Source organism: Electrophorus electricus, chromosome 19, assembly GCF_041902795.1.
Source record: "Electrophorus electricus isolate QZ-2024a chromosome 19, ASM4190279v1, whole genome shotgun sequence".
Classification (NCBI taxonomy): domain Eukaryota; kingdom Metazoa; phylum Chordata; class Actinopteri; order Gymnotiformes; family Gymnotidae; genus Electrophorus; species Electrophorus electricus.
The window spans coordinates 5,797,467-5,821,618 of NC_137515.1; the positions used below are offsets into that span (position 1 = coordinate 5,797,467).

Here is a 24,152-nt window from a genome sequence, read left to right on the forward strand (position 1 = left end):
TCTCTCTCTCTCCCAAACACCTGTCTCTCTTTCTCTCCCAAACACCTGTCTCTCTCCCTCTCCCAAACACCCGTCTCTCTATCTCTCTCCCAAACACCTGTCTCTCTCCCTCTTTCAAACACCCACTCTCTCCCTCTTTCAAACACCTACTCTCTCTCCCAAACACCTGCTTTCTCTCTCCCAAACACCTACTCTCTCCCTCTCCCAAACACCCATCTCTCTCCCTCTCCCAAACACCTGCTCTCTCTCTCCCAAACACCCATCTCTCTCTCGCTCCCAAACACCTGCTCTCTCCATCTCCCAAACACCCGTCTCCCTCCCCACCCTATAACTGCCCTATACCTGCCTCCTTCTTACCCTGTATTCACCCTGTACACCCTGTCAGCTGGAAGTGTCAGTCAGTCAGTTCTTTCTCGGTTTGCTTAAGTCTCTGTGTTGTACATGTCATATTTCACTGGCATCCTGCATGTGTGGAACCCCCCCCCCCCCTTTTGAACAGCTGTATTCACATAACGAGCTAATATTTAAATAAAGCTACCTAATTTGAAAAATGACTGTGCAGATGTAATCCAATCATCGCTACAAATGAAATAAAATAAAAAGAGGGAGAAAGGAAAAATAAGTCTTTTTAAAAGCTTTTATGTTTTAGGGATTCTGCATTTTACATGGTTTATGGTGTACATGGGGTGCTAAGAGTATGTCAATGTATGATACAGTGTGGACAGGGAAATGAAAAAAAAAGCACTGAGCTCTAACTTTGAAAAGTGTTCATGTATGCCTGCACTATGCCCTGCCCCCTTGGGGCTTGTACTTTCAATACCAATTTTGCAAAACTGTGGACGGAAAGCAATACGCCAGCATGTCAACGGACCCTCTGTCGTCTGGTGACAGTGAAGGCATGTTGGGAAAATGGATTTCTAACTCAGATTTGGGAAGACACAGAGCGGGGGAAACCCCGGGAGTCCAGCTGGCCCCAGTGCGCGGTTTGTGTGTTTTTGGCTTCTAGTCAGTCGCGAGATATTCTTTCTAGTCAGTTGCGAGATATTCTTTCAACACAAATGACCGATGAGCCAAGTGACGAAACGCCCAGAATACTTTGCACAAGATATCCGGAGTTGCCCTCACAAAGCTACTTTCACCCATAATAATGTGAAGAAATGTGACACGCACCACAGCCCCTGCAGACGTAGGGAGATCTGAACGGCTGCGTCCTAAGTGACATTTGCACAGTCTCACAAAGAAGAGTGGATTATGCTAAAGCACAGATTTATTCTAAGGAGACAGAACAGATGTGCATTACAAAAAGGGTACATTCTGGATATGAAAAGCATTAGCTAATATTTCGCATTGATCTGTGAATGCTCGTGCTGTATGTCAGATTGCATTCACAAGGATACGGTGGCAACATCATATGTTCATCATATGTTCATTTTACAAGGTGGTGTGTAATTTGTGATATGGCAGCCCCTTTCTCTCTCTCTCTCTCTCTCTCTCTCTCTCTTGCACGCGCACACACATACACACACACATACACACACTGCATCTGTCCACAGTCTGCTGTTCATATGAAGATCAGGTGTGTGTCTTCAGGTCTGCGGTTCAGGTGTGTGTCTTCAGCTCTGCTGTTCACTGGAAGATCAGGTGTGTGTCTTCAGAAATCCCATATTTGCCTTTATGCTCTTCGAATAGCTGTGCGAGCTCATCCATGTAGAGCTGGTGTACCGCATCCAACTCCTCAGCCGAGGGCTTCTGGTTTTTCTTCACCCTGATTGGTTTACCCACTGCAGACAACAGACACGCCATTACTCAGTATGGAATTGGCATTGGGTATTGATTGGGTGTTATTGGGCCACTTTAGCTAATCTATATGTTAGGCATTGGTATCTCTCACCAAAATTTAAAACCACAGGGACTGTGAATGCCAAGAAATTCGAAACTTTACATTTGAATGAAGCTCCTCTACCATTAACTCATGAAGAGCGTTTGGGGAAACCCGGATATGTGGGGTTAGTCGGCTCCATGACGCCTCGCCTGTCTCTCTCTGAAAAGGTTTTGTTTGTCATGGCTGTCTCATTTACACACACCAGCAGAACCCAATGCCGAAGGTCCGATCAGCGTGCTGGCGCGGCACGTCCAGCAGAACGGAGTAGGCATGACCACGCACCTGCCCCGAGAGGGCAGAAAAGGCCTCGAGGGGCAGCAGACAAGGCCTTTGAAGTAGCACGGGGGCTTTTAAAAACTCGGCCTTGGGCTACAGCACTGAATAGTGAATGCAGTGCTTTAGCCCAAGGCCGAGTTTTAAAAGCACTGCATTCACTCCAGCTAAACTCTTTAAGACCAAGCAAATAGCAACAAACCACCAGCTAAGTCAGGCCTCAGTTGCCCACCCCAGACCCATGTGTGACTTTGGGGAAGACTTTCTGGCATTAGCTGAAATACAGTAACTCTATATCTGTGCTTTACGTTGGACAACCGGAGGAAACTGGACACCTGGAGGACTTTGGTGGTTGGACTGACCACATGTGCTGCGTAATGGGATGGAACAATTCCTGCAGTTCACTTAGAGCACTACGAGGTCCGAGGACCGGACTGCTCCGAAGTGTAGCACAACAGCGTGACCTTCGCCGACGGCTGTGAGGGACCTACCAACGGTAGCGATGGGCTTCCTGTAGGGCACCAGACCGAAGCTGTACTGGAAAACCCCTCGCGCATGGAAGAGGGGCAGGGAAATACCCATGATGCTCTGCAGGTGCTCCTGGATCCATCGCAGCCAGGTTCCGTGCGGGTTGGGGACTTGGTCAAACACCTCGTTTTCTCCGAAAGAATAAACAGGGACGAGGCTGGCACTAGGGGGCAAGGCAGAGCGGTCAGGGTTCGTTCAGTGACACTGACCTCCATTTAGCAGGACCAAGACTTAACTGGTCCATATCACACACATCTTAAAATGACTCTGTTGAGGTCAGGGAGCCAGAAGTATTCTGGTTTTGATCAGCTTGGCTGTCTAACCACAGTCAGGACCCGAGTCAGGCTCCCAGACAGCTCCTGCTCAGCAGGGCGCTAATGGACAGGTGGGTGAGGCAAGACACAGGCAATTAACCAGCAGCTCACACACACTGTCACAGCATGAAAGGTTTCTGCTCACTTTTAGGACTAGCATGCGTTACTTCTCAGTTCCTTATTCGTTACGCTTCTGTATTACTGCACTTTCTGTACATTCAGTCTCACGTTCAAGTAGAACAAAAATCAATCAAAAGAGGAAAACTACATCGCTCCTTACCCATGCTCCATTGCCAGCTTGATAAAGCCTTTTTTATTGGCCAGCAGCAACGTGTGGGCACCTGGATGAGCGTCCAGTGCCTCGAGAGCTCCGCCCACTACGATGACTACAGCGTTCCCGCCCCCTTCCCTACGGAGCAAATAGCTGGCACTGTCCTTGTCAGAAGGGATGAGACCTGCAATGAAATACACACACACACACACGCACACACACACGCGTGCGCACACACGCACACACACGCGCACACACACACGCGCGCACGCACACACGCGCGCGCGCGCACACACACGCGCGCACGCACACACACATAAGCGCGTGCACGCACACACATGCACGCGCGCGCACACGCGCGCACACACGCGCACGCACACACACACATGCACATGTGCACATGCACAGAGATATATGCACACACGCATACACACATATGCACACAGATATATACACACACACACACACACACGCACACACAGATACATACGCACAAGTCCATAAACACACACACATGAACACTCATCGTCTATAATCGTGGTGCAGCACAGCAGCACAGCAGCGGGGCTATAATACGCGTGGCGGCTTTGCGCGCGCTGACCTGCACACATGATGTAGTCTCTGAAGAAAGGCGCGCGGAACCACAGCGGCAGCATGAGCAGGTAGCTCTCCAGGCCGGGGAACAGCTGGCCGAACCCCGTGGCCTGCGTGCAGAAGTTGGCGAAGGCCCCAGTCACCAGGACGCCGTGGGGGTGAAAGCCCAGGATGTAGTTGTGCCTGGGGTCCAGCTCGGCCGTCTTCACCAGCTACAACAACACATACGTGCAGCCCCTGCCTGTTACAGCGCGCAGGTGTTAAAATGGAGCCGTGAAAGCATGCCGTGATGTTAGAGGCCTACTCATGTCTAAATGGCTGAAGCAAGTAAATAGGGCATGAGGATTTACAATAATTCGGCTCGGTCTCTCTATCTCACACACACACACAATTGTGTATGGGTTGGAATAGCTGAAGTCCACCTCACACTGTACCTGTGGGCATCTTGCCACTAGGGAACAGAACTCTTCAGGCCACCAAGCAAAACCAGTGTGAACTCTTTCTTGCTCTTGCTCTGTCTGTCTCCATCACGGGGTTGCCTCTCTGACCCTTCTCTCTCTCTCTCTCTCTCTCTCTCTCTCTCTCTCTCTCTCTCTCTCTCTCTCTCTCTCTCTCTCTCTCTCTCTCTCTCTCTCTCTCTCTCTCTCTCTCTCTCTCTTAGTGTAGCACAAATAGCTGTAATGCAGGTAACAATAAACCTCCATGTCTCCAGGCTTGCTGTCATGCATGGGCTTGTGTGGAACTGTCCCTGAGGGGGTTGTGGGATGTTCTGAGGTGATTCACCTGAAGTGATTCGCCTCTCTGAAGTGATTTTAGTTAATCAAACTAATACCTTTTAAAACCTAATGATCAAGAAACGAAGCAGAACAACCAGCTGTTTGTGTTAAAAAACAACTTTTAGCAATCATTTACTTGCCCTGATTGGTAGCGCAGATTGTTTAGACTTTCACCTTTGACACTGAGAGGCTGAACAAGAGGCAGGGTGCATGTTCAAAAACATTAACGGTCTTAATGAGCACCACAGTCATTGTCCTGGAGAGATGTCAACAGAGCAGATAACAGCAGCTCTGTACCAAGGCCAGGCTTCCCCACCTGATAACATACTCACTAACAACACAAGGAAACCAGCGTGCTGTACCCGTGGGTTCAGAAACACAGCTCTTCCATAAGCTCTACAAACCAATATACTTAATATGCTGTATATTAATTAGATGTTAATATATACTTAATTTAATTTACATAAACAAACATATCAAAACCATCAAAAATCTTTGCCTATATGTTTTTCCATTTTGAATAGTTTTTATAGAGTTTAGGATAGATTCGGGTTTTTTTCTGACCAAGCCCTTTTCAGTTTTGAAACTGGTTTGAGGGGGGTCTTAATGACCAGATCATAACCAAGCGCTGCGCTCTCAGTTCTCACTCTGTTGATTTAACAAGGATTGCTGAACCAATCAGTCTGAAACTCTCACGATCTCAGCATCAAATAATGTATTTTTCTTTTAATAATCACTAGACGTTAAACTGCTTCTGACACTCAGGCTAAGTAGACAGTAGTTATCACTGTGTTATCAGTTCCCTCGGTCAGACTTCAGACTCTTCAACCCCCCGACAAACTGTACATGTGACTCTCTATCGGCCACTAGATGGCGATAATGTACGGCTGCAGTGCCCTTATCACCCAGCTGCCTGCTCTCTGCCGATTCACAGAAAGGCTAAACGTAAAGGTTTATGTTTTTCAAATAACGAAGAGAGAGAGAGAGAGAGAGAGAGAGAGAGAGAGAGAGAAATGTGTGCTGGTGGTCTGAATATGTTTTATGAGCCATTTGTATCATTTTTGTTGTGGGTGGATGGTTGTTTGCATGGTGATGGTGTTTTGTGTGTGTGTTGTATGCTTGTTGTGTGTATGTTGATGTATGTTGTGTGCTATTTATCCCGGCTTGTCTCAATAAATATGTAAAAAAAAAACAAAAAAAAAACATCAATCTATATCGATATATAAAATCACACTCTAAAATTTTCATGATGAGCATGTGAAAGAAAGAAAAATCAAAAGATATAATCTAGCAATCAGCAACCACGTTAAATGGGCTGTCTGTATATACGCTAACGTGGTCTTGTGGGTGTGGCCTCTGACCTGGATGGGGAAGTAGTCTCTCATGTAATTCCACAAAGGGAGTCGACACAGAAAGGGGGACTTCCTTCCTCCACGGCTCGGCGTGTCCCAGTCAACGAACCACCAGGTGGCGTACAACACACAGACCAGCCAAAACCGCGTGAACAGGAGGTAGATGAACAGAACAATACAGCAGGGGGCTGGAGAGAGCAACGCACACAAATATACACACATATACACCTAGACATGAATACAAAAACACACAAGCGCAAAACATACGCACTTAAAAGACATATTACAGGTAACCAAACCAAACACAATTACAGTTACACACAAGTGAATACGTATGCCAGGAGCACAAAAGCACGTAATGTAGTGTATAGATAAATGCACATGGTGAATAAATCGACGTAGTTCGTCTAGAGAGCTACATATCATCAGAGGTTTAGTCAGCACCAGAGGAGAGTGGTTGCCCTTTACTGTACTACACTACCTCATTTGACCCGGTGTTGTAAAAAACAGAATCAGCAATGCTAAATTACATGCGCATTACATGCAAAAGTACCTTCCGTGACTGTTGTGTACCGCTGACACTGCTATGCATCCAAAAATAATTACATTTGCTCCTTTAAAATGAACAGTTGTCTTATCTGCATTTCACTTTTAGTGATTTGAGGTGAGAGAGCTTGAATTTCTCTCACATCAGCACAGCAGCGCGAGTCCCTGCGGACGCTATAAGAACTGCTTGGCTCGCACGCCAATAAAGCTTAACTCATACGCCAGTGCATCCAGGCATGTGATCAATAACATGCTCACTGAGCCCAGGCCAGATATCTGAGGGGGCATGTGACCCCCAAGCACCCCCCAGCTCAGGCCTCAGCACCTCTTAACACATCCATCATCTCTGCACACGTGCCCTGGAACTACTTGACCCTGAAGCTACTCAACCCTAGAACTATTCAACCCTGGAGCTATTTTCAGGGTTTTTTTTTTTTGCAATTGCTTACACCCTAAAATAAAAATAACGGTGAAACCTGACACTAAAGTAACAAAACCTCGTGCCAAATCTGAACATCTATATGCACATTCTCAGCCTCAAAGTTATTACAAAACACTATACACACTTCTCGACATTACTGTGATTGAGCTACATAGGGGTGACGGTCAATAACGCCAAAGAGGAAGAGGTCCCAAATTCTCAGAGAGGTCCCAAAGGAAAACGAGAACTGTTGTAAACACGGGTTTGACCAATAATGCGATACACCTCAGAAATTCAACCGTCCTCATCAATGACACAGTTTTCAGTAATGTCCATCAGTTCTCTGTATCAACACTGGGGTGACTCCTTAAACATCAGCTTCAGATGAAACAGTTCTACCAAGAGCCCTTTGAAAGAAATTGAGAGCAAAAGACCTGCCCCATGAATCTGGAGGGGTTGGTAATATACCCTCCAGACTGTGCACTGCACGTGGAACCTTTTTACATGTAAAAGGATCATAAACCCGTACTGAACTACACAATGTTGTCTTTTTTCAGAGTTTTGCAAATGGATGCTGATGCAATCCCACGTGAAATTATCTTCCTAGATAAGGCTGTGTTTGACTTGAAAAAAAAGTAAACAGGAGCACCCTCACTGGCCACTGCTGTTTTGAATATCCCAGGCTGGCGCGGTGGTAACATTACAATGCGGCTGCAGTCACGCAGAACGGGGGCCCCTCCGTCGCCGAGCCGACTCGGGTCCTTACCACACGGCCCGTGCGCACACAACTTTAGCCCAACTGCACACGATCGTTACAGCAGAAGGCCAGATGGGTGCGGAGCGGGTGAGGTACGGTGTCCTCTAGGACCATGTGTCTTTCCGGTGCTCCGCCGTGGACTGGAACTGGTTTCAGCCTCAGCATCTGCAACCGTCACCCCAATACCTGCCACCAGAATCTCCCTCCCTTAACCCCGCTGAAGAGTTACGGTCAGCAAGTGCAAAGTTTCCCATCTCCAGCCTTATGTCAGGATACCGTGGAGGCTTGCAACCAGATCGATGCATGGAGGAGGTCAAGACAACTCTCCCCTCACTGTCCTGCGTCAGAGGACGTGACCCGTGACGTGGACGACGTGCTATGACCAGATCCAGACAGGCTTGGGGTTTCATGTTCGTGCTTCTTTGTCTCCACAAATGTCTTTGCTGCTTATGCGATATATTCTATGTAGAATATGTCCTGCTCTGATTTTCAGTGAAAAATGGACGTGTTGTCTGATTTTCCAACCTGGAGAAATAAAAGTTCACTGTGCAGTGCTGAAAAATCAAAGCCGGACCATCATTAGAAAAGCAGGAATGTTGGTGTTTTAGATTGAGCATAGTGCTGCGTGACTGGTTTGATCAGGTTACACGAACCCAGTGACAAAACTGTTTTGTTTTGTTTTTTAATATAAATGATTGTAGTTTTGAATAAAGGTCCATTTTGTAAAAGATCTCGGATGTTCTGCCACCTGTGGCCGTTGGAATTGTGTTGTGTTTTGACAAAACGAGCCCTGTTTTCAAACCCTCATTTAAGAAGTGTGGAGGCCCGGGGCAGCTGACCTTGAGCCCCGGACAAGAGCAGAGCAAACAGACCAGGTGCGCGGGGAATTTTACAACTCCTTCTCTTTTGTAGCCACACAGTGCAGCGCGGTTGTGCAACAGTGCGCCGCATGCCAGCCAGAGGCACTTTGCTTCTTGAAGTGCTCCATGACCGATACCTACGAGGAAACTCGACTAAAACGTTGCAGTCAGCAAGGACAGGGCAGCAAATGACAATTAGCAGGGGGAAAAAAAAGGACAAACCAAAATCATTTTCCCGACTAAAGAGCAAGAGAGCAGAGAAGGTTAGCCAGCCCAGCTCAACCCCCCCCTGTAGGGCAGACTGTCAGAAAGGCGTTGCAGACACAAGAAGAGACCCATGGCCCCCGAGCCACACTTACCCAGAGCGAGGAAGCAGAAGACCCACTTCAGGACGGCCGCTGTCTGCAGGCGCCGATCCAGTGGCACGCTGGCTGGAGCGAAGTCGATCATGACCGAACCAGAAGCGAAAGGACGGACAGAGCCAGCCGTGGAGAGTCTGAGGAGCTGGAGCTCAGTGCAGAGCACGGAGGAGCGCGCGGGGTCAAAGTCTACCTTCATCACCCCTCCTCTGTCCTCCTCCTCTCCTTATCTGTGCTGTCACCTCCGAGTGTGGAGTAACTACCCTGCTGACTCTGTAGCTGCGTTCAGACTTTTGACCCACATTCAAAGAGCTGTGCAAAGGTACGGATACGCTTAAGGGATGAAAGTGGGCAGTTGTCAATAGCAGAAGAAGAGGGGCTATTTTAATACATGCAGTGATGTTCATGTTACTTTCTGGTGTTTATAAACATATAAACATGTACACTTTTATACCCACAGCCCAGATTGTAAGTGTTTATGTTTCTGTATGTAACACATCAAAGAACTCACCAGCACTTGTACAACAACTCACAAGCATGCGGATGAAGGCCAAGTAAATTACCACATAATTACTATAAATTACTACATACTATACAAATACTCTCTGGCTTCTTCTTCTTTTTTGCATAGATTTGGCCTGTTAAAAATATTGTTCCAGGACTGTAGCCTATTTAATTATCTTTACTAATTGTGTCTGTATGTACTATGAATGTTTTTTTTCCTTAAGCACAGTGTACATAAGATATTCTGTATCATCCACATTATGTATTTTGAATCTTGAATTTTGCTAGGCGATCAGAGTTACTGCAGCGGGTTTGGGTGTCTATCTCATATTGGAGGACCGTGTTTTTAGTAGGAACGGCTACTGAATCAATCATGGCTGGGTCCGAGAGCCGTGTCAGGAAGGGCTGAGAATGCTTTCTGAAGAGAACATGCTCCACAGATAAGTGTCTGGGGAGGTGGTCAGAACGGAGCCGCCATCTGCTCCTAGTGTCCCAAAATAAATGTTCCCTCGAGCTGAACAGGAATGTGAGCTTCTCTCATCGTTGCATTTTGTTATTAACTGTTGTGACATTGCATGACATTTAGATATTAAACATTTATTTTTTTCTTGATAACTTAAATGGAATTTATTTTATACAACAACCACGACAGTCTACGCCTTGGGAAATAGAGGTTTTGTTAATCTACGTTTGCTTAGTTCAGAGTTTTGCAGAGTGCAGAGTGAAGGTTTGTGACTTTGACGGTGCACGGACCGCAGTCACGCCGGACGAACATGCTTCATCTAGTCGGACGTTCGTCCAGCCCTGAGCGACGCCGCCCACGGCCAATGGCCGCCGAGGAGTCCCGCGCCTCCGCCCACTGCAGACGTTGCGCGAGGATGACGGTGCCAGGTGATACGGCTCCGCTCCGACTGCGCGCGTCCCCGAGACGGATGCTGAGCCGAAGCGCGCGGGCGGGGCTGCCGTGTTTTGCAGAAATTGTAGCGTATTGGAAATGTGCGCGAAGGGAGCAGGACGGACGTCGCGGGGCGCACCGTGAACATCCGATGTGCTAAAAGGCAGCGACCGGCGAAGACTCTTCCGCCATCTCGTCTCAATAATGGACTAAAATTTCTTCCATTTTAAGAAAAAAAAAACCCAAACGGAAATAATCTCACCTTTACTAATCGGACTTTTGTTCTACCCCGTGAGGCCGACCGAAATACAGTTAGTCCTGCGAAGTCGGAAACGGCTCGCCGAATCGAATAAAACCGTGACCGGCAATATCGTTGCAGTTAATCGGTGGCCAAAGTCATGGCGTGGCCCTGTATCACGAGGGCGTGCTGCATGGCTCGCTTCTGGAGCCAGCTGGACAAGGCTGACATTGCAGTGCCTTTGGTCTTCACCAAGTACTCGGACGTATCGGAGATGCAACATCTGCAGCTGCCGCCTCCGCAGAAGCAGCTGCCGTTCCAGTCCCGAGCGAACACGGTCGCCATAGAAACGCAGCCAGGTCGCACCGAGCGGGAGGAGGTCGCGGGCAAAGGCCCGCCAGCATCCGCGGCACCCGACGGGGACGCGCTGGGCTCCGTGATGCGCCAGGATTTCAAGCACTGGAAAGTGCGCCCCGAGCCCAGCTGCAAGCCCAAGAGTGAGTATCACGGTCCGGAGGTCCCGTTCAACAGCGAGACGCAGTACCAGAAGGACTTCAAGCCTTGGCCCATACCGAAAAGGGGCGAGCACCCTTGGATCCCCAAACCCTGCCCGTCGTTCTCAGCTCGAGACGACCGAGTCCCCGGCGGAGCAAAGCCCTACCGCGCGCACACGGACACCGACAGCGGGGTCGAGAAGAGCGAGCTTGCCGACAGGGTGCAAGAGAAGGAAATTCTGTCGAGCGAGAGGAAAAAGAGAGCAAAGAAAGATGACAAGGCCGAGAAGAGGGTCGTGATCGCGGGCGAGGGGGTAAACGCGCGAGAGACCGCCGTTACTCAGGGGAGAGGTCGCGCGGCGGCGGACGCGTTGAACAGGCAGATTAAAGAGGAGGACGCCGCCGGGAGCTCGTACAGGTGAGCGGCTGCCAGCCTAAACGTGCCTACTGCGAATATGGAATCTTAAGCAAAAAAAGCCATAGCCGTCTGTTTATACATGGGTTTATGAACAGCTCATCTCAGCGAGCGCTGCGAGCTTAGCCCCCCATGCCACAGAATAAAGGAGATGCACGTGTTCAGAAGTGTGAATCTCAGACGCGCGTGTCTCAGAAGTTTAAATATCGCAGGTCCTGTTAGTCTTTTGCCAGGAGAGGGTTTCCAGATACGAGTCAAGAAGTCAGGTGTGACGCGTAATCTGTTTGCTATTGTGTGTGTGATGAAGCAGCTCAGCTGTGTGTTAATCCATAAATGTGCAGATGGCAGGAACTCCCGGCTCGCCGGCCCATGCGGGGAGGGGGAGAAACCTCGCCTCGCCTCTCAGTGCCTGTGAGGCTAGAGGCAGATATATTGAGGAGTGGCTTACTGACATAGTGTGTGTGGGGAGGGAGAGTTGCTTTGTTTTGATATGGGAGGGTGTTTGTGCGCTTTTTACATGTTTTGTTCCAGTCATCTGAGTTCTTGTCCTTGGGTCATCCTGCAACAGAAGCCCATCGTGGCTGGTTCTGTGTAACGGGTCCTGCTGCGTCCCTGCTCGGTGTGTACACTGAGACCCATAGCAGCCTGCTGTTCATCTATAGAATTGTCTACATTAGAGGAACGTGACTAGGTTTAAACCCTCAGTCGTTTTGTCTTGTTAAAAAATTACCCACGTCCCTTTGTTATTTTGGCATCTTTGAGGGCTTTGTGTTTTGAGGCAGCCGCATTGAGCGATTTCAGCTCTCAGAGACTGTTAGAACCCGCCCCCAGATTTTCACTGGGTGGAGAAGGATAGAGCACTTTGATTGACAGGCACCTTTAATTGGTCTTTTTGCTGTTTGGTTAAGTGGTTAGATGTTCTCTATATTTATATTCTGCATGTAATTTTCATATAAGAAGATTCTAGAATATTGAAACTGGTTTAAGCCCCTTTGACCTTTCCAGGCAGTGTGCCCCTTAGGATGTGGTTGTCAGTGGTTTTAAGACTTATAAAATATTTAATAAAATGTAATAAAACCTACTGTGCTATACTTTCCATTAGGGACTTCAGGTACCCCGTTATCACATGGAGTTTCATCGCCTGCTTTCTAACAAAATGTGACATGTGTGTGTGTTCGTGTGTATCACTGTGTATGTGTGTCTAGTGCACTCAGATCAAACCATCACATGCTGCATTATAGCATGTAGACACAAACGCACACACACACACACACACACACACACACACACACACACACACATGTGCAGAATGTTTTTCACTTCTGAGTATGCAAACATTAATGACACCTGCGTAAAGACACAGGGGGTGTCAGACCTGCAGGGATTTGAAAGCTGCTGCTTGTGCTGACGCGTTGTTCCTACATTGTGCTGTATCATGCCCACAGCCTTTATGGACCGACTGGAGCAGAAGATCACATTTGAATGAATTTGAGAAACTCTTCTTCTTACACAGGAAGTGGAAACACTCGCTGCCTGTTAAAAGACTCCGGTAATGTGCAGGCTTTCCAACGGGAGAAGGAAACAAGCAGCTTCTTTATGAATATTCATTCTTCCCCTGGTCTGCAGTGTTCGATAGCCACTTTTAATTTTCTCCAGTGACCAGAAACAAAACTTTCATGAACAACAGCTAGAAGGACCAACGGACTTCTCGTGAAGCCGGCGTGCAGGGTTGCCCTTCCCACGGGCCTGCGTCTGTACCGCCTCTCCGAGCACCTCCTGGGCTTCCTGCTTTTTGGAGCCGGGTGGCCACCGCAGGGACGAGAACGAGGAGGCCAGCTGCGCCTCCGAGCAGTTACTTCTCACGCTGATGTAGTGCTCTGTGATGCTGTGTTTCCTTCTGTGGGAGTGCTGGAACATGGTGATGGAGTCCTGTAAAGTTCAGCAGAGGTAGTCCAGCGTTATAATGATGATAATAATAATAATAATAATAAATGCTTGTTTATGTAGCATGGGCTATTTAGATTGTTTAATAATTGTTCTGTCAATGTTTATTGTTCTGTTTGACACTTCATTTGTTAGTTTGCGGTTGTTACTGTTGCTACATATTGTTTTCTTTTGCTCTGATGACCGTGTCACTAGAACAGTCCTGTCAATACAGTTCTACAAATGACGAGAGAGAGAGAGAGAGAGAGAGAGAGAGAGAGAGAGAATTTATGTAGTTAACATCCCCAAGGGCTGCTGTACATAATGTTCAGAGAGAGAGAGAGTGTGTGTGTGTGTGTGCGCACGCGCACGTGTGTGCATGCACTGGTCAGAGCACTTTCACCGATCTCATTGGGATTCTGTTGGAGTTTGGTGAGAATGAGGATAGACCACGAGGAGAGTCAAAGCACCGTGGGGAGTACAGAATTGCCCTGGGACACAGTCCTGAGTTAAACCCAACAGCTCAGGACCTCAACCTTCTACTGGATCACGTACAAAAAAATACGACACCACCCTAGAGCCACTCGCCGAGCACAGAGCGTTATCTCGGCTCGGCTGGGAAGCGCCGCATCACAGAAACCAGGCTGGTAGCTTTCTAGCCCAGCGCTCCTCTCTAGTACCTCCTCCTCATGTTGCTCTACAATACCAGCGCGTCTCCATGGAGATGTGACCATTCACGAGCACTCACAGCTGAAGAAGCCTCAAAGCCTCAATCGGACTGCAGCGTGTTCGGGTCCACAGCCAGGGGCCAGCGGGTTTGAGCGTGCGCGCCAGAACAGCGAGGGTCACAGTCCCCTTAACTCACACGAGGCTTTAGTGGTTACGCTGTGTCACGGAACACCCTGTGTTAAAGTCACTGTAGAAGCCCTGGGGTAGCTCAGGCTGTAGATGTGTGTTTTAGCCTGTGCTCTGCAAGACCAGTTGGTTTCGGACCGGTACCAAGCACCCGTGGTACATCAAAACACCGGCATCATTGTTACCGCCCTCTGCTGTATCTCCGTGACAACCAGACATGAAGTGAACGGTTTCTCTCTTCCTTTCTCTTCCTCTCTCTCTCTCTCTCTCTCTCTCTCTCTCTCTCTCTATCCCTCTCTCCCTATTATCCCCCCCCCCCATAGAGTTCTCTCTGTAACGCACTGTCCCTTGTTTATACTGTGTACCTCTCACGCGCTCTCTGTGCGGCTGGTGTAGTAACACTCCGTGCCTTCGGTTTTGAGCGTCAGACGAGATGCGCGTGCAGACACACACAACTCGGCGACGCTCCACGAGCGCTCACGGAGTTCTCCCGATCCTCAGAGCAGAAACCCCTCCCAACACTCCACCTTACAGCAAGAGGAAAACTGCGCACACACACTTCAGCCCTACCGGCTTTGACTGTATTGATACTGTAAATGCATGCATGCTTTGCTGGTGCTTTTTATCGCACTTGACTTAATGTATTTCCATTAGTGGACCTTCCTGTCTCTGTCTCTCCCCGAATGCACTCGCTCCGCGTGCAGTTGCGTGCCGCATCCCTCCGGGATGTCCTAGCCACGTCTCCTCCAGGCGGAAGGCAGAGCCGATCTTCCCGGGGAGCGGGGCCGCCGCGCTCTGGCCGTCCGGCCGCAGAAAGAAAGGCGCCTGTTCGCGCGCGCTGAGCACCGGTTTGGCCGGTGGCGTAAACCTGGGGCATGCTGCAGCTGCTGGGGTTCAGCAGGGCGGTGCGTTTTATCCGCCGTTCTTGGAGGCCAGGCTCCGTTTTCAGGGGCGACCGAGGTCGTCCAATAGGGAGGAGCTTTGATGTGGTGCTTCAAAACATGATCCACTGTAATTGCTTTGTCCTAATGGGGGAGTCGAGCTTCGTTTTATCCGGCCCCGCCCCCTTCCTCCTCCTGGGACAGTAATTGTGTTACCTAATCAATATAACCCCTCACCCTGCTGGTAGGACCGGGCCGGGGGTGACGTATGGCAAAACAGGGATGAGTGAAGAGTTTTTCTTATGATTACCTCTCAGGCAAGCTTGTTTGTCGCACACACACCGTCGAACACAGCGCAACGTCTAGTGAAATGCTTTACATGTCACTCCTTTATTTCTGGTCAGTGATGCACTCAGATCATAGACATGACGACAGGTTAGATTCAGAATGTTTTATTATTGTTTACTTTGCAGTAGTTATGTGAGCTGTATGTATGAAAGCTGTAGATTTGTGAGCTGTGGATTTGTGAGCTGTAGTTACGAGAGCTGTAGTTACGTGAGCTGCAATTACGTGAGCTGTAGTTACGAGAGCTGTAGATTTCTGAGCTGTAGGTTTCTGAGCTGTAGTTACAAGAGCTGTAGTTACGTGAGCTGCAATTACGTGAGCTGTAGTTACGAGAGCTGTAGATTTCTGAGCTGTAGGTTTCTGAGCTGTAGTTACAAGAGCTGTAGTTACGTGAGCTGCAATTACGTGAGCTGTAGTTACGAGAGCTGTAGATTTCTGAGCTGTAGGTTTCTGAGCTGTAGTTACAAGAGCTGTAGTTACGTGAGCTGCAATTACGTGAGCTGTAGTTACGAGAGCTGTAGATTTCTGAGCTGTAGTTACAAGAGCTGTAGTTACGTGAGCTGCAATTACGTGAGCTGTAGTTACGAGAGCTGTAGATTTCTGAGCTGTAGTTACAAGAGCTGTAGTTACGTGAGCTGCAATTACGTGAGCTGTAGTTACGAGAGCTGTAGGTTTCTGAGCTGTAGTTACGAGAGCTGTAGTTACGTGAGCTGTAGTTGTGAGAGGACTGGCCTTTTGGTGTCGTGCTCAGAGCACATGTTTACCTTCAGATGGGCCAGGTTGAAGACTCGGTGTGATTGCTGCCTAGTGTTTGCCAAAGCGTTGTAGTTTTGAGAGCTGTCTCCTGTGTGGTTTCTGTTGCAGGACGGAGTTCAAGGCTTACACAGACGTGAAGCCAGTGAAACTGATCCGGGCCAAGCCTCAATACCTGCCTCCGGATGAAAAGACCAACCTGGAGACCAGCTATAGCGCCACCTACAGGGGGGAGCAGGCGAAACTGCAGCCTGCAGACAACAAGGCATTGGAGAGGAGGAGAATACGAACATTGTACAGTGAACCTTACATAGAGACTAGTAAGGTAAGAGAAGGCTCAGGAAATGTAAGATCGATTCAGAATTAAATGTGTGTGTGTGTGTGTGTGTGTGTGTGTGTGTGTGGCGATCCTCTCATGCTGCAGCAGTCGGTCTGCAGCGCTAACACAGGACAGGTTAGCAGGACGTGTGCTTGCTGAAGTTAAATCATAAAGCCTTTGACTCAAGTTTGGTCCTGTTTAACGGCCTCTTATAGTCCAGTTTCCACCACTGCCTGGTGCTGGCCAGATAAACTACAGATTGTGCCTGTAGATGAGTGCAGTAGCTAAGCAGTGCTGTTTTAGAGGAGAATGCTGAATTCTGATTGGCACATTTTGATCTCTGTAAAAACTCCAGTGAAACTGAATGTTAAGGGGAACTCTACTGCCCCCCAATCCCCCCCAATGTCACACCTACCTGTGGGATCAGGCCACACTTCTAGATTTTCCCCGAAACGCAGCCATTTCTGGACAGCCTCTTCTCACCCTAATCCTCCGTGTCCACGCAGGGGGACAGGACGAGCCTTCCCCAGCCCAGACCGAAGAAAGTGTCCTCCTCCCTGCCCGCTCCCCACGGCAAAGCGGCGAAGAAGCCCAGGGAGAAGCAGGTGGCCCGCGGCTCCAGGAAAAAGAGCTCCGAGAACCAGCCGGAGGCCCGGCCGGCGCGGGGCACCAAGGAGAAAAGTAAAGAGATGAACAACAAACTGGCTGAGGCGAAAGAGTAAAAACCGTTGCACTTCTACTCTCATTTACTCTCTTCCTGAAAGGGAAGAAAGCCCACGAAGGCTGCAAAACGCGCGCATTAAGAGGCTTTCACGCGGCCGCTGTTCTGTCTGTAACCCCTACCCTCTTCTGTTCTCATCCCTCTATCCTGCCTTCCGTCTTTTCTTCCGTGTTCCTTCCTTGCTCTTTCTCTCTGCACATCCCTCTCTCCCTCTGTTTGTCTCTCTCTTTTTGTTTCCGTGTTTCTGTCTCGGTATATATATGTGTGTGTGTTTTTCTCTCTCTCTCTCTACCTCGCTCTCTCTCCCGCTTTCTCATTCCCTGTCTGTCTGTCTCTCTCTCTTTCACCCTTTCATTCCGTTTCTTTCTGTCTTTACTCCTCTCTCTCCTAGTCTGTTTGTCTTCGTGTCTGTCTCCCTCTATTTGTGTGTGTGTGTGTGTGTCTCTCTCTCTCTCTCTCCCTCTCTCTGGGGTCACAGAGTTTTTGTGGTTGTTAAATGTCAGGTTTTCTCTCCATGCTGCCCCATCATCCATCGCGCGGGGATGTTTTTGCATTTGCTACAGCTCCACCCGCCATTCGCCACACTCTCCTCGTCTCCGTGGCGAGGTTTCCATGGCAACCGCCCCACTGGTTGGCCAATGGATGATCCTGCAATGTTGCATGGAGTGGCCGTTCTATATGGTTTAGCATCCATCTGCACGGATTGCTGGGATACATTTATCAAGGATTAACGGTAACCCCGAACTATGTTGGACTGACCCTCTGAGATTGGTATTTGACATTAATTACGCAGCATAAACCCTTAAGAAAGCTTGTTCATTTTTTTAAAAACCTTTGATAAATGTGCAGCTTGGGTTTGGACACTACTGATATGAGCTTGGTCTTGTTTCACTGACTGATTATGAACAAGGCCCAAAGTGATGCGTCTCTCGATCTCTCCACGTCCCTCCGGAGCTCTGACTATGTTTAATGTCTTTGTTTAATTTTTACACTGTTCTGTAAACCACACGAAGCCACAAAAGGTCGGAAAATGTTCTTAGTGGAACTCAAATAGCTCTGTAACCAACATCACCATTTCCGCCTAATGACACTGCATGTCATTTAGTAGTTAGGTCCTGTGACGGACATCTGCTTTCCGTCTTTGTTGCTTGGGCAACAAACTAGATTATGGGATGATCTGTAAATTTCTTTAGGAAAACTAGATGGTAAATGTTGTCATTTTATTAGATAATGGATTCAAAGACGAACCCAAGATGGAGTGACTATAAACAACGCCAATTCTAAACATTTTTGGCCTTTTATTATGACGTGGAATACTGGCTTACATGCTGACCTTCTCACTCGTTCACACACTCAAACACACTCACGCACACACTCATCCACTTGGCCATCGCACCCCTTCCCCAACATGATTAGACTTAAAGGGTGTGTGGGTGACAGATGGCCAGTCCCTGCAAGTTACAGTGTCCAGAGATTAGCTTTAGCAATAAATCAAACATCTAATTGATATTCATAGGCATTCATTTATTATTAATGACGCTTTTGTGTGCGATCCCTGGGCCGTGGCGGGCCAGTTGTGTGTGGGTCCATAATCCTGCTCTCTCCCCTGACCGGGTCTCTGTGATGCGCTGTTGCCCTCCCTGGGCTGGTAAGTCGAACACATCCTGGTCTCCCGCCATTCTGCACGGGTTTATTTTGCCGTTTATCATGGTTTTGGTACTAATTAGCATTCCCAACCCTTCTCCCATGTCATCCCTTTCTTATCCTTTTCCAAGGACACAGTTTGTCAGCTGACATTTACTTGAAATTTATAAATACAAGTTCGTGTTTACTCTGTGTCCATGGGGTTTCTTTTGCCTTTGGCTGTACTGAGATGTGACAAGAAGCACTTCCACTAATGATGTCACACAGTGCCGATGGTCCTCGCCTCCGCCAGCCTGACTACAGCGACTGCGCAGTCACCCTGCAGCGAGTGACGCTGAGATGTTTTGGTCGACGAACACCTCACTGCTAGGTGCCCACTGTTGGAGAGCCCCGTAGAGACTCGCGCGCCCCATCCCACATACCTCGTCACCTTTCCTCCAGCCTCTGTCTGTCTCGGCTCTCGCGCCTCCGGGACTCGATGCCCCTCCCCCGTCTCCGCTGCCTATTCAGGCCCCGCCTCCTTTTTCATTGTCCGTGTTCCAGAACTCGCCATGTTCCTGTCCGATTGTTTTCACTAGCCAGACTGGGAAAAACCCTTCCTAATGAATTAGCTCACGGACATCCCTCCGTCTAGAATCCACAGTTCCGGAAGGTTTGGAATGCTTCTGAGAACCTTTGGCCCTGACTTACTAAGATCCCAAATAAAGATTCGGATTTGCATGGGCTGTCCAGTGAATTGCATCTATAGTTAGTGGCCACTTTGTGGGTGATTTACAAAGAGGTTCTGTGCAAATGACAATACTGACATGAAACATTTGCTAGTGCTAAATGCCCTCAATAGCTGTGGTTCCTTTGAAGAAATCTGGAAATGTAAACAAACTAAACTGAAATTTACGAATTGGATGTGTTGGTTAAACAGGCAAATAATGATATTTAAGAGTTACAGGATTAAATAAATTCAGCAATGTGGGTAAAATAAATTAGGGAAAACAGGAAATGAGGAACAAAAAAAGACAAAATGACGAACAAGCATAAAATAAGTGTAAAATGTAGAAACAAGCTGGATATTTTATATGTAGACATAAATCTAGATAATCCTAGATAAGTCATATGTGTCTTTATCACTGTGGCTTCTTCACACAGGTTCTGATCATTTGACGTGGACATATTCTCTTTCCTCATAGCCTTTTCTCACCACAAAAACAGCGGCTTCTCACCGGTCTCAGGCCTGGTAAATCGCCCTGCAGGTGGTGCATCCGACTGCTTGCATGGATGCATGGTCACTGCCCCGGATTTTGCACTGTTGGGTCCCAAACATCCCAAATTGCACATTCATTAAGGCAAACCCTCAAACCACAGCAAGGCCTGCCCTCCTGCTCATCTGACAGACGCGATCCTTCATAGATCCTGTTAGCAGATCAGCCCGGTCAGGTCGTTTCCTGCAGCTTTAATCAAGTTTGGTCTTGTTTACGTGTGTGTAAACGCTTAGTAAGTCAGAGCCTCTGGGTTTTTTTTTTTTTTTAGAGCGAGAGCAGTTGGAAGGCGAGCAGTGTAACGAACGTGGAGTAGCTTCTGCCGTATGGCCGGAAGTTCCGACCGGACTCTGAGCATGAGCATGGTGCTGCAGGGTTCCTCTCCATTCCCGTTTTGCAACCTTTGGTGGGACCTGCTGTGGAATATGGTCACCACACCAGAGGGACAGAGGCACAGCGAGACAGACAAGGGTCCTGGCAGGGCCGTTATGGGCATAAACGTCACGTGCCGAGCACTGGCGCTATTCTGAACTCCATGCATTCCTCAAGAGAGATGAGAGACCGGGGCGCCATGGTGCATCCTGTGATACTGTGTGCTTCCCCCCCCCCCCCCCCCCCCCATGCAAACAATCGTCGAAAACATTGCTAATAAATGCAAACCGAAACAAGCGTGTTGGTGCATTTTGTCCAAGAGGCGGGCGGGTCTGGCAGTAGACGGTAGGTGAACACGGGGACGTCTGCCGCTTGTCTCTGTCTCTGTGTTTGCAATGTCACCACTGTATTTTCCGAGTGTGAGAGTCCACATGGAAGAGAACTCCACCTGTTTAGCATAGTTGGGCTCTTGCCTGTATTTCCTCTGGAATGAGCTCTGACATCCTTTGAAACGGTGCATATTGCTGTGTGACCAGAGTTGAGAAATATATTCCACTGCGACCGAGTCCAATATATTTCAGTGGGATAAAATGCATGCATCACGGCTGTATGTACAGACCAGTAAAGGATGCCAGGTGCTGAGTTGCAGAACCCTTCTCTCTCTCTCTCTCTCTCTAGGTGAACACAGAATTATTTCGATCTCATCACTGTAGTCAGACAGTGACAGTGAAATGATTTTTGCTTTACAGGTTGCGACAGCATTCCAGTAAGCAATGTACATATTTTTTTTTCCCTTTTTTTTTTTTGTCCCCATGTCTTGATTGGCTTTTGTGGTTTTATCGTAAAGTTTGATTTGGATCTGTGTAAGTGTAATTCTCGTGTGCACTTGGCTAACGGGTGGCCTCTCCATTCATTTAAAGGGTTGTGCTAAAACAGTACCACTACATTCAGCTCTGCCAACCCATCCGAGATATTGGTTGGGTGCAGACGCTAAAGCAACACCTGTGGCGCTGTGCACTACCTGACCCAAGGTAACACGCACCTGAGATCAGCCGAGCTCTCCCTCTGCCTCGACCTGCACTCCACACACAGGACACCTCAGACAGAGCTCATGCATTTTATAAATCTATAGATTTTATAGGTTCCACTGGGGGAAAACACCTCATCTGTTAACAGATGGTGTTTGTCATGGTCTGATTTGATCCCCATGTCTTCTCTTCCATATGGAAATTGGGGCGGAGGGGAGTGGGGGGTGGGTATTTGGTGTTTTTGGGGTGTTTACAGGGGCAGGGCTGTTTGCGCCGTTCTGTTATGTGTTTTTGTAAAGGTAGTGTTGATCCTTTCTCTCGAGGATGCCAGGAACTTGTTTTGTCTGTCGTCCACCCCGGGTGTTCCTACAGGGTAATTCAGGATTCAGGATTGTTATAGTGACCAGCATGTTCTGAATCCATCATTTTTAACGCTGCGATTGTCACACACTGGGAACATGTTATCAGCAGTAGTAGAATTCGAGCCAAAAAGTGATCTTCAAAATAGCCTAATGAATTCTGACATTAAATTGATTTGTGGTCCTTTGTTATTAACGATTAAGAGGACCACATCAATAATAGATTGTAATAAAAGTATTTTATTTCAGGAAATGTGTTACAGAAGCCCACTAATATTTGTACGCTTCGTTGTTGTCTTTAGAGTGGAAGAGTTTCAGAATCTAGACCTGAGAGTTGATTTCCCAGACATGGGCGTGTAGTGTAGTTTATTAGAGAGGTATTACAGTAATTGAGTATTGAGTGTCTGTGCTTTGTGTCTAAAAGCCAATTTTGCCTTGAAGAACCTGACACAGCCGTATGTTTTAGTAAAGACACCATTTAAAACATCCGCTTGTTTGGATTGGTGGAACTTTGCACGGTCTTACAGAAATGCACAAGATCATTTGTTATGCAGGACAGTTCATTTAAAGCTTGTGGTTTTAATAGCTACTACAGTTTCTGATCTGTAATACACACACTGATCCGAACTACAATTACTACAATTTAAATCTCTGTAAACTGAAACAGCGGCTATCTCTCCAGTCTTTCTACACTTAGGATGTTCAAGATTGTATTTTTGCTTATGCGCCACCTTTTAAGATAAAGCACCTCATCTTGTCTCTCTCTCTCTCTCTCTCTCTCTCTCTCTCTCTCTCCTTGATTGTCCGTCTCTCTCTCGCTCTCCCCCCCCCCCCCCCCCCCCCGGTCTTCCTCCTCCTTCGACTCCTTCCGCGGCATTCTAATGCTCTGCTGCCTCCTAGTGACGTGGAGTCTTCGGTTGGACGAGTCAGTGATTATTATTCCCCGGGTACCTCTGGAAGAGAGTCAGAGCCACTGGTGGAACGATCAGAACCACGGAGCAAGGCAGTAGTGCGCTTCGCACCCAATGTCAAGTTCTGACCCTCACCCACAGCATGGGATTGGCCTGCCATGCTTCCCAGAGAGAGAGAGAGAGAGAGAGAGAGAGAGAGAGAGATGTGGGGGTGGGGGGGTCAGAGAGAAAGAAAGAGAGAAATGGAGGGTGGGACAGAGAGAAAGAGATGTGTGGGTTAAGCTACAAGTACTGTATGTAATATATTCTGATTGTTATTAATGAATTATGTATTACTGTCTGTATATATGTAATATATTCTAATTATGAACACCATCTGATTGTGCACAGACTGCAAAATTTAAATGGTGCTAAAAGTTTCTGTTGCACTCCAACAGTGTTTAGAGACGCCATTAACTGGCCACTTAATGCAAATCCTCACCATAGAAAATACAAACATATAAATAAACAAGCAAATTATCTCAGAGTCCTGCTGTCATTCATCTTTCTCACTGCATGTTCCAGTGTGGGCCACAACTGTAGCATGCAGAAAAGAAAAATATGGGCCTTCAGCGAAGTGCATAATGTTCAGTACTGACTCAGTGTGCTGAATGCACTACTGTGTTCCAGTACTGATTCAGTGTGCTGAATGCACTACTCTGTTCCAGTACTGACTCAGTGTGCTGAATGCACTACTGTGTTCCAGTACTGACTCAGTGTGCTGAGTGCACTATTGTGTTCCAGTACTGACTCAGTGTGCTGAGTGCACTATTGTGTTCCAGTACTGACTCAGTGTGCTGAGTGCACTATTGTGTTCCAGTACTGATTCAGTGTGCTGAGTGCACTATTGTGTTCCAGTACTGACTCAGTGTGCTGAGTGCACTATTGTGTTCCAGTACTGACTCAGTGTGCTGAGTGCACTATTGTGTTCCAGTACTGATTCAGTGTGCTGAATGCACTACTGTGTTCCAGTACTGACTCAGTGTGCTGAATGCACTACTGTGTTCCAGTACTGATTCAGTGTGCTGAATGCACTACTGTGTTCCAGTACTGACTCTGTGTACTGAATGCACTACTGTGTTCCAGTGTGCTGGTTGGAATATCCCAGATACTATCATGCTACTTTAAAGTGCAGTGCAATATAGTGTGTGCAGGTGCATTGGGTATGGTGGGTAATGTTCAAACCGACTCCCTCAGTACGGCTGTGATTGTTAGGAGATATGTCTCCTGCTACAGTACCGGTTGCACCTCCATCAATTCTTCCCAATAG

At 47.9% G+C, this 24,152-nt stretch overlaps 2 protein-coding genes across 4 annotated transcripts; one reads left to right on the top strand and one right to left on the bottom strand.

Moving 5' to 3' along the window:
• Window positions 1–1,260: 1,260 nt before the first annotated feature.
• Window positions 1,261–9,135, bottom strand: mogat2 (monoacylglycerol O-acyltransferase 2). Its single transcript, XM_027029230.3, has 6 exons — window positions 8,934–9,135; window positions 6,000–6,178; window positions 3,870–4,074; window positions 3,278–3,452; window positions 2,647–2,846; window positions 1,261–1,781 (listed from the first exon to the last, which is right to left on the bottom strand). The coding sequence occupies exons 1-6, from the start codon at window positions 9,130–9,132 to the stop codon at window positions 1,627–1,629; spliced, it is 1,113 nt and encodes a 370-aa protein (XP_026885031.3). The 5' UTR covers window positions 9,133–9,135; the 3' UTR covers window positions 1,261–1,626.
• A 1,213-nt stretch (window positions 9,136–10,348) lies between these two features.
• On the top strand, window positions 10,349–23,369 carry map6a (microtubule-associated protein 6a). Of its 3 annotated transcripts, none has more exons than XM_035535974.2 (5): window positions 10,349–11,482; window positions 16,348–16,561; window positions 17,062–17,273; window positions 21,466–21,576; window positions 22,833–23,369. In XM_035535974.2, exons 1-5 carry the CDS (start codon window positions 10,731–10,733, stop codon window positions 22,969–22,971), a joined length of 1,428 nt encoding a protein of 475 aa, XP_035391867.1. In that variant the 5' UTR covers window positions 10,349–10,730; the 3' UTR covers window positions 22,972–23,369. The 3 variants fall into 3 exon arrangements, 2 of the variants coding, with proteins under 2 accessions (XP_035391867.1, XP_081558898.1); XR_014118724.1 differs by having other exon boundaries at window positions 10,354–11,482; window positions 17,062–17,236; window positions 22,833–22,860; XM_081702772.1 differs by lacking the exon at window positions 21,466–21,576 and having other exon boundaries at window positions 10,350–11,482; window positions 17,062–17,236.
• The last annotated feature ends 783 nt before the right edge of the window (window positions 23,370–24,152 follow it).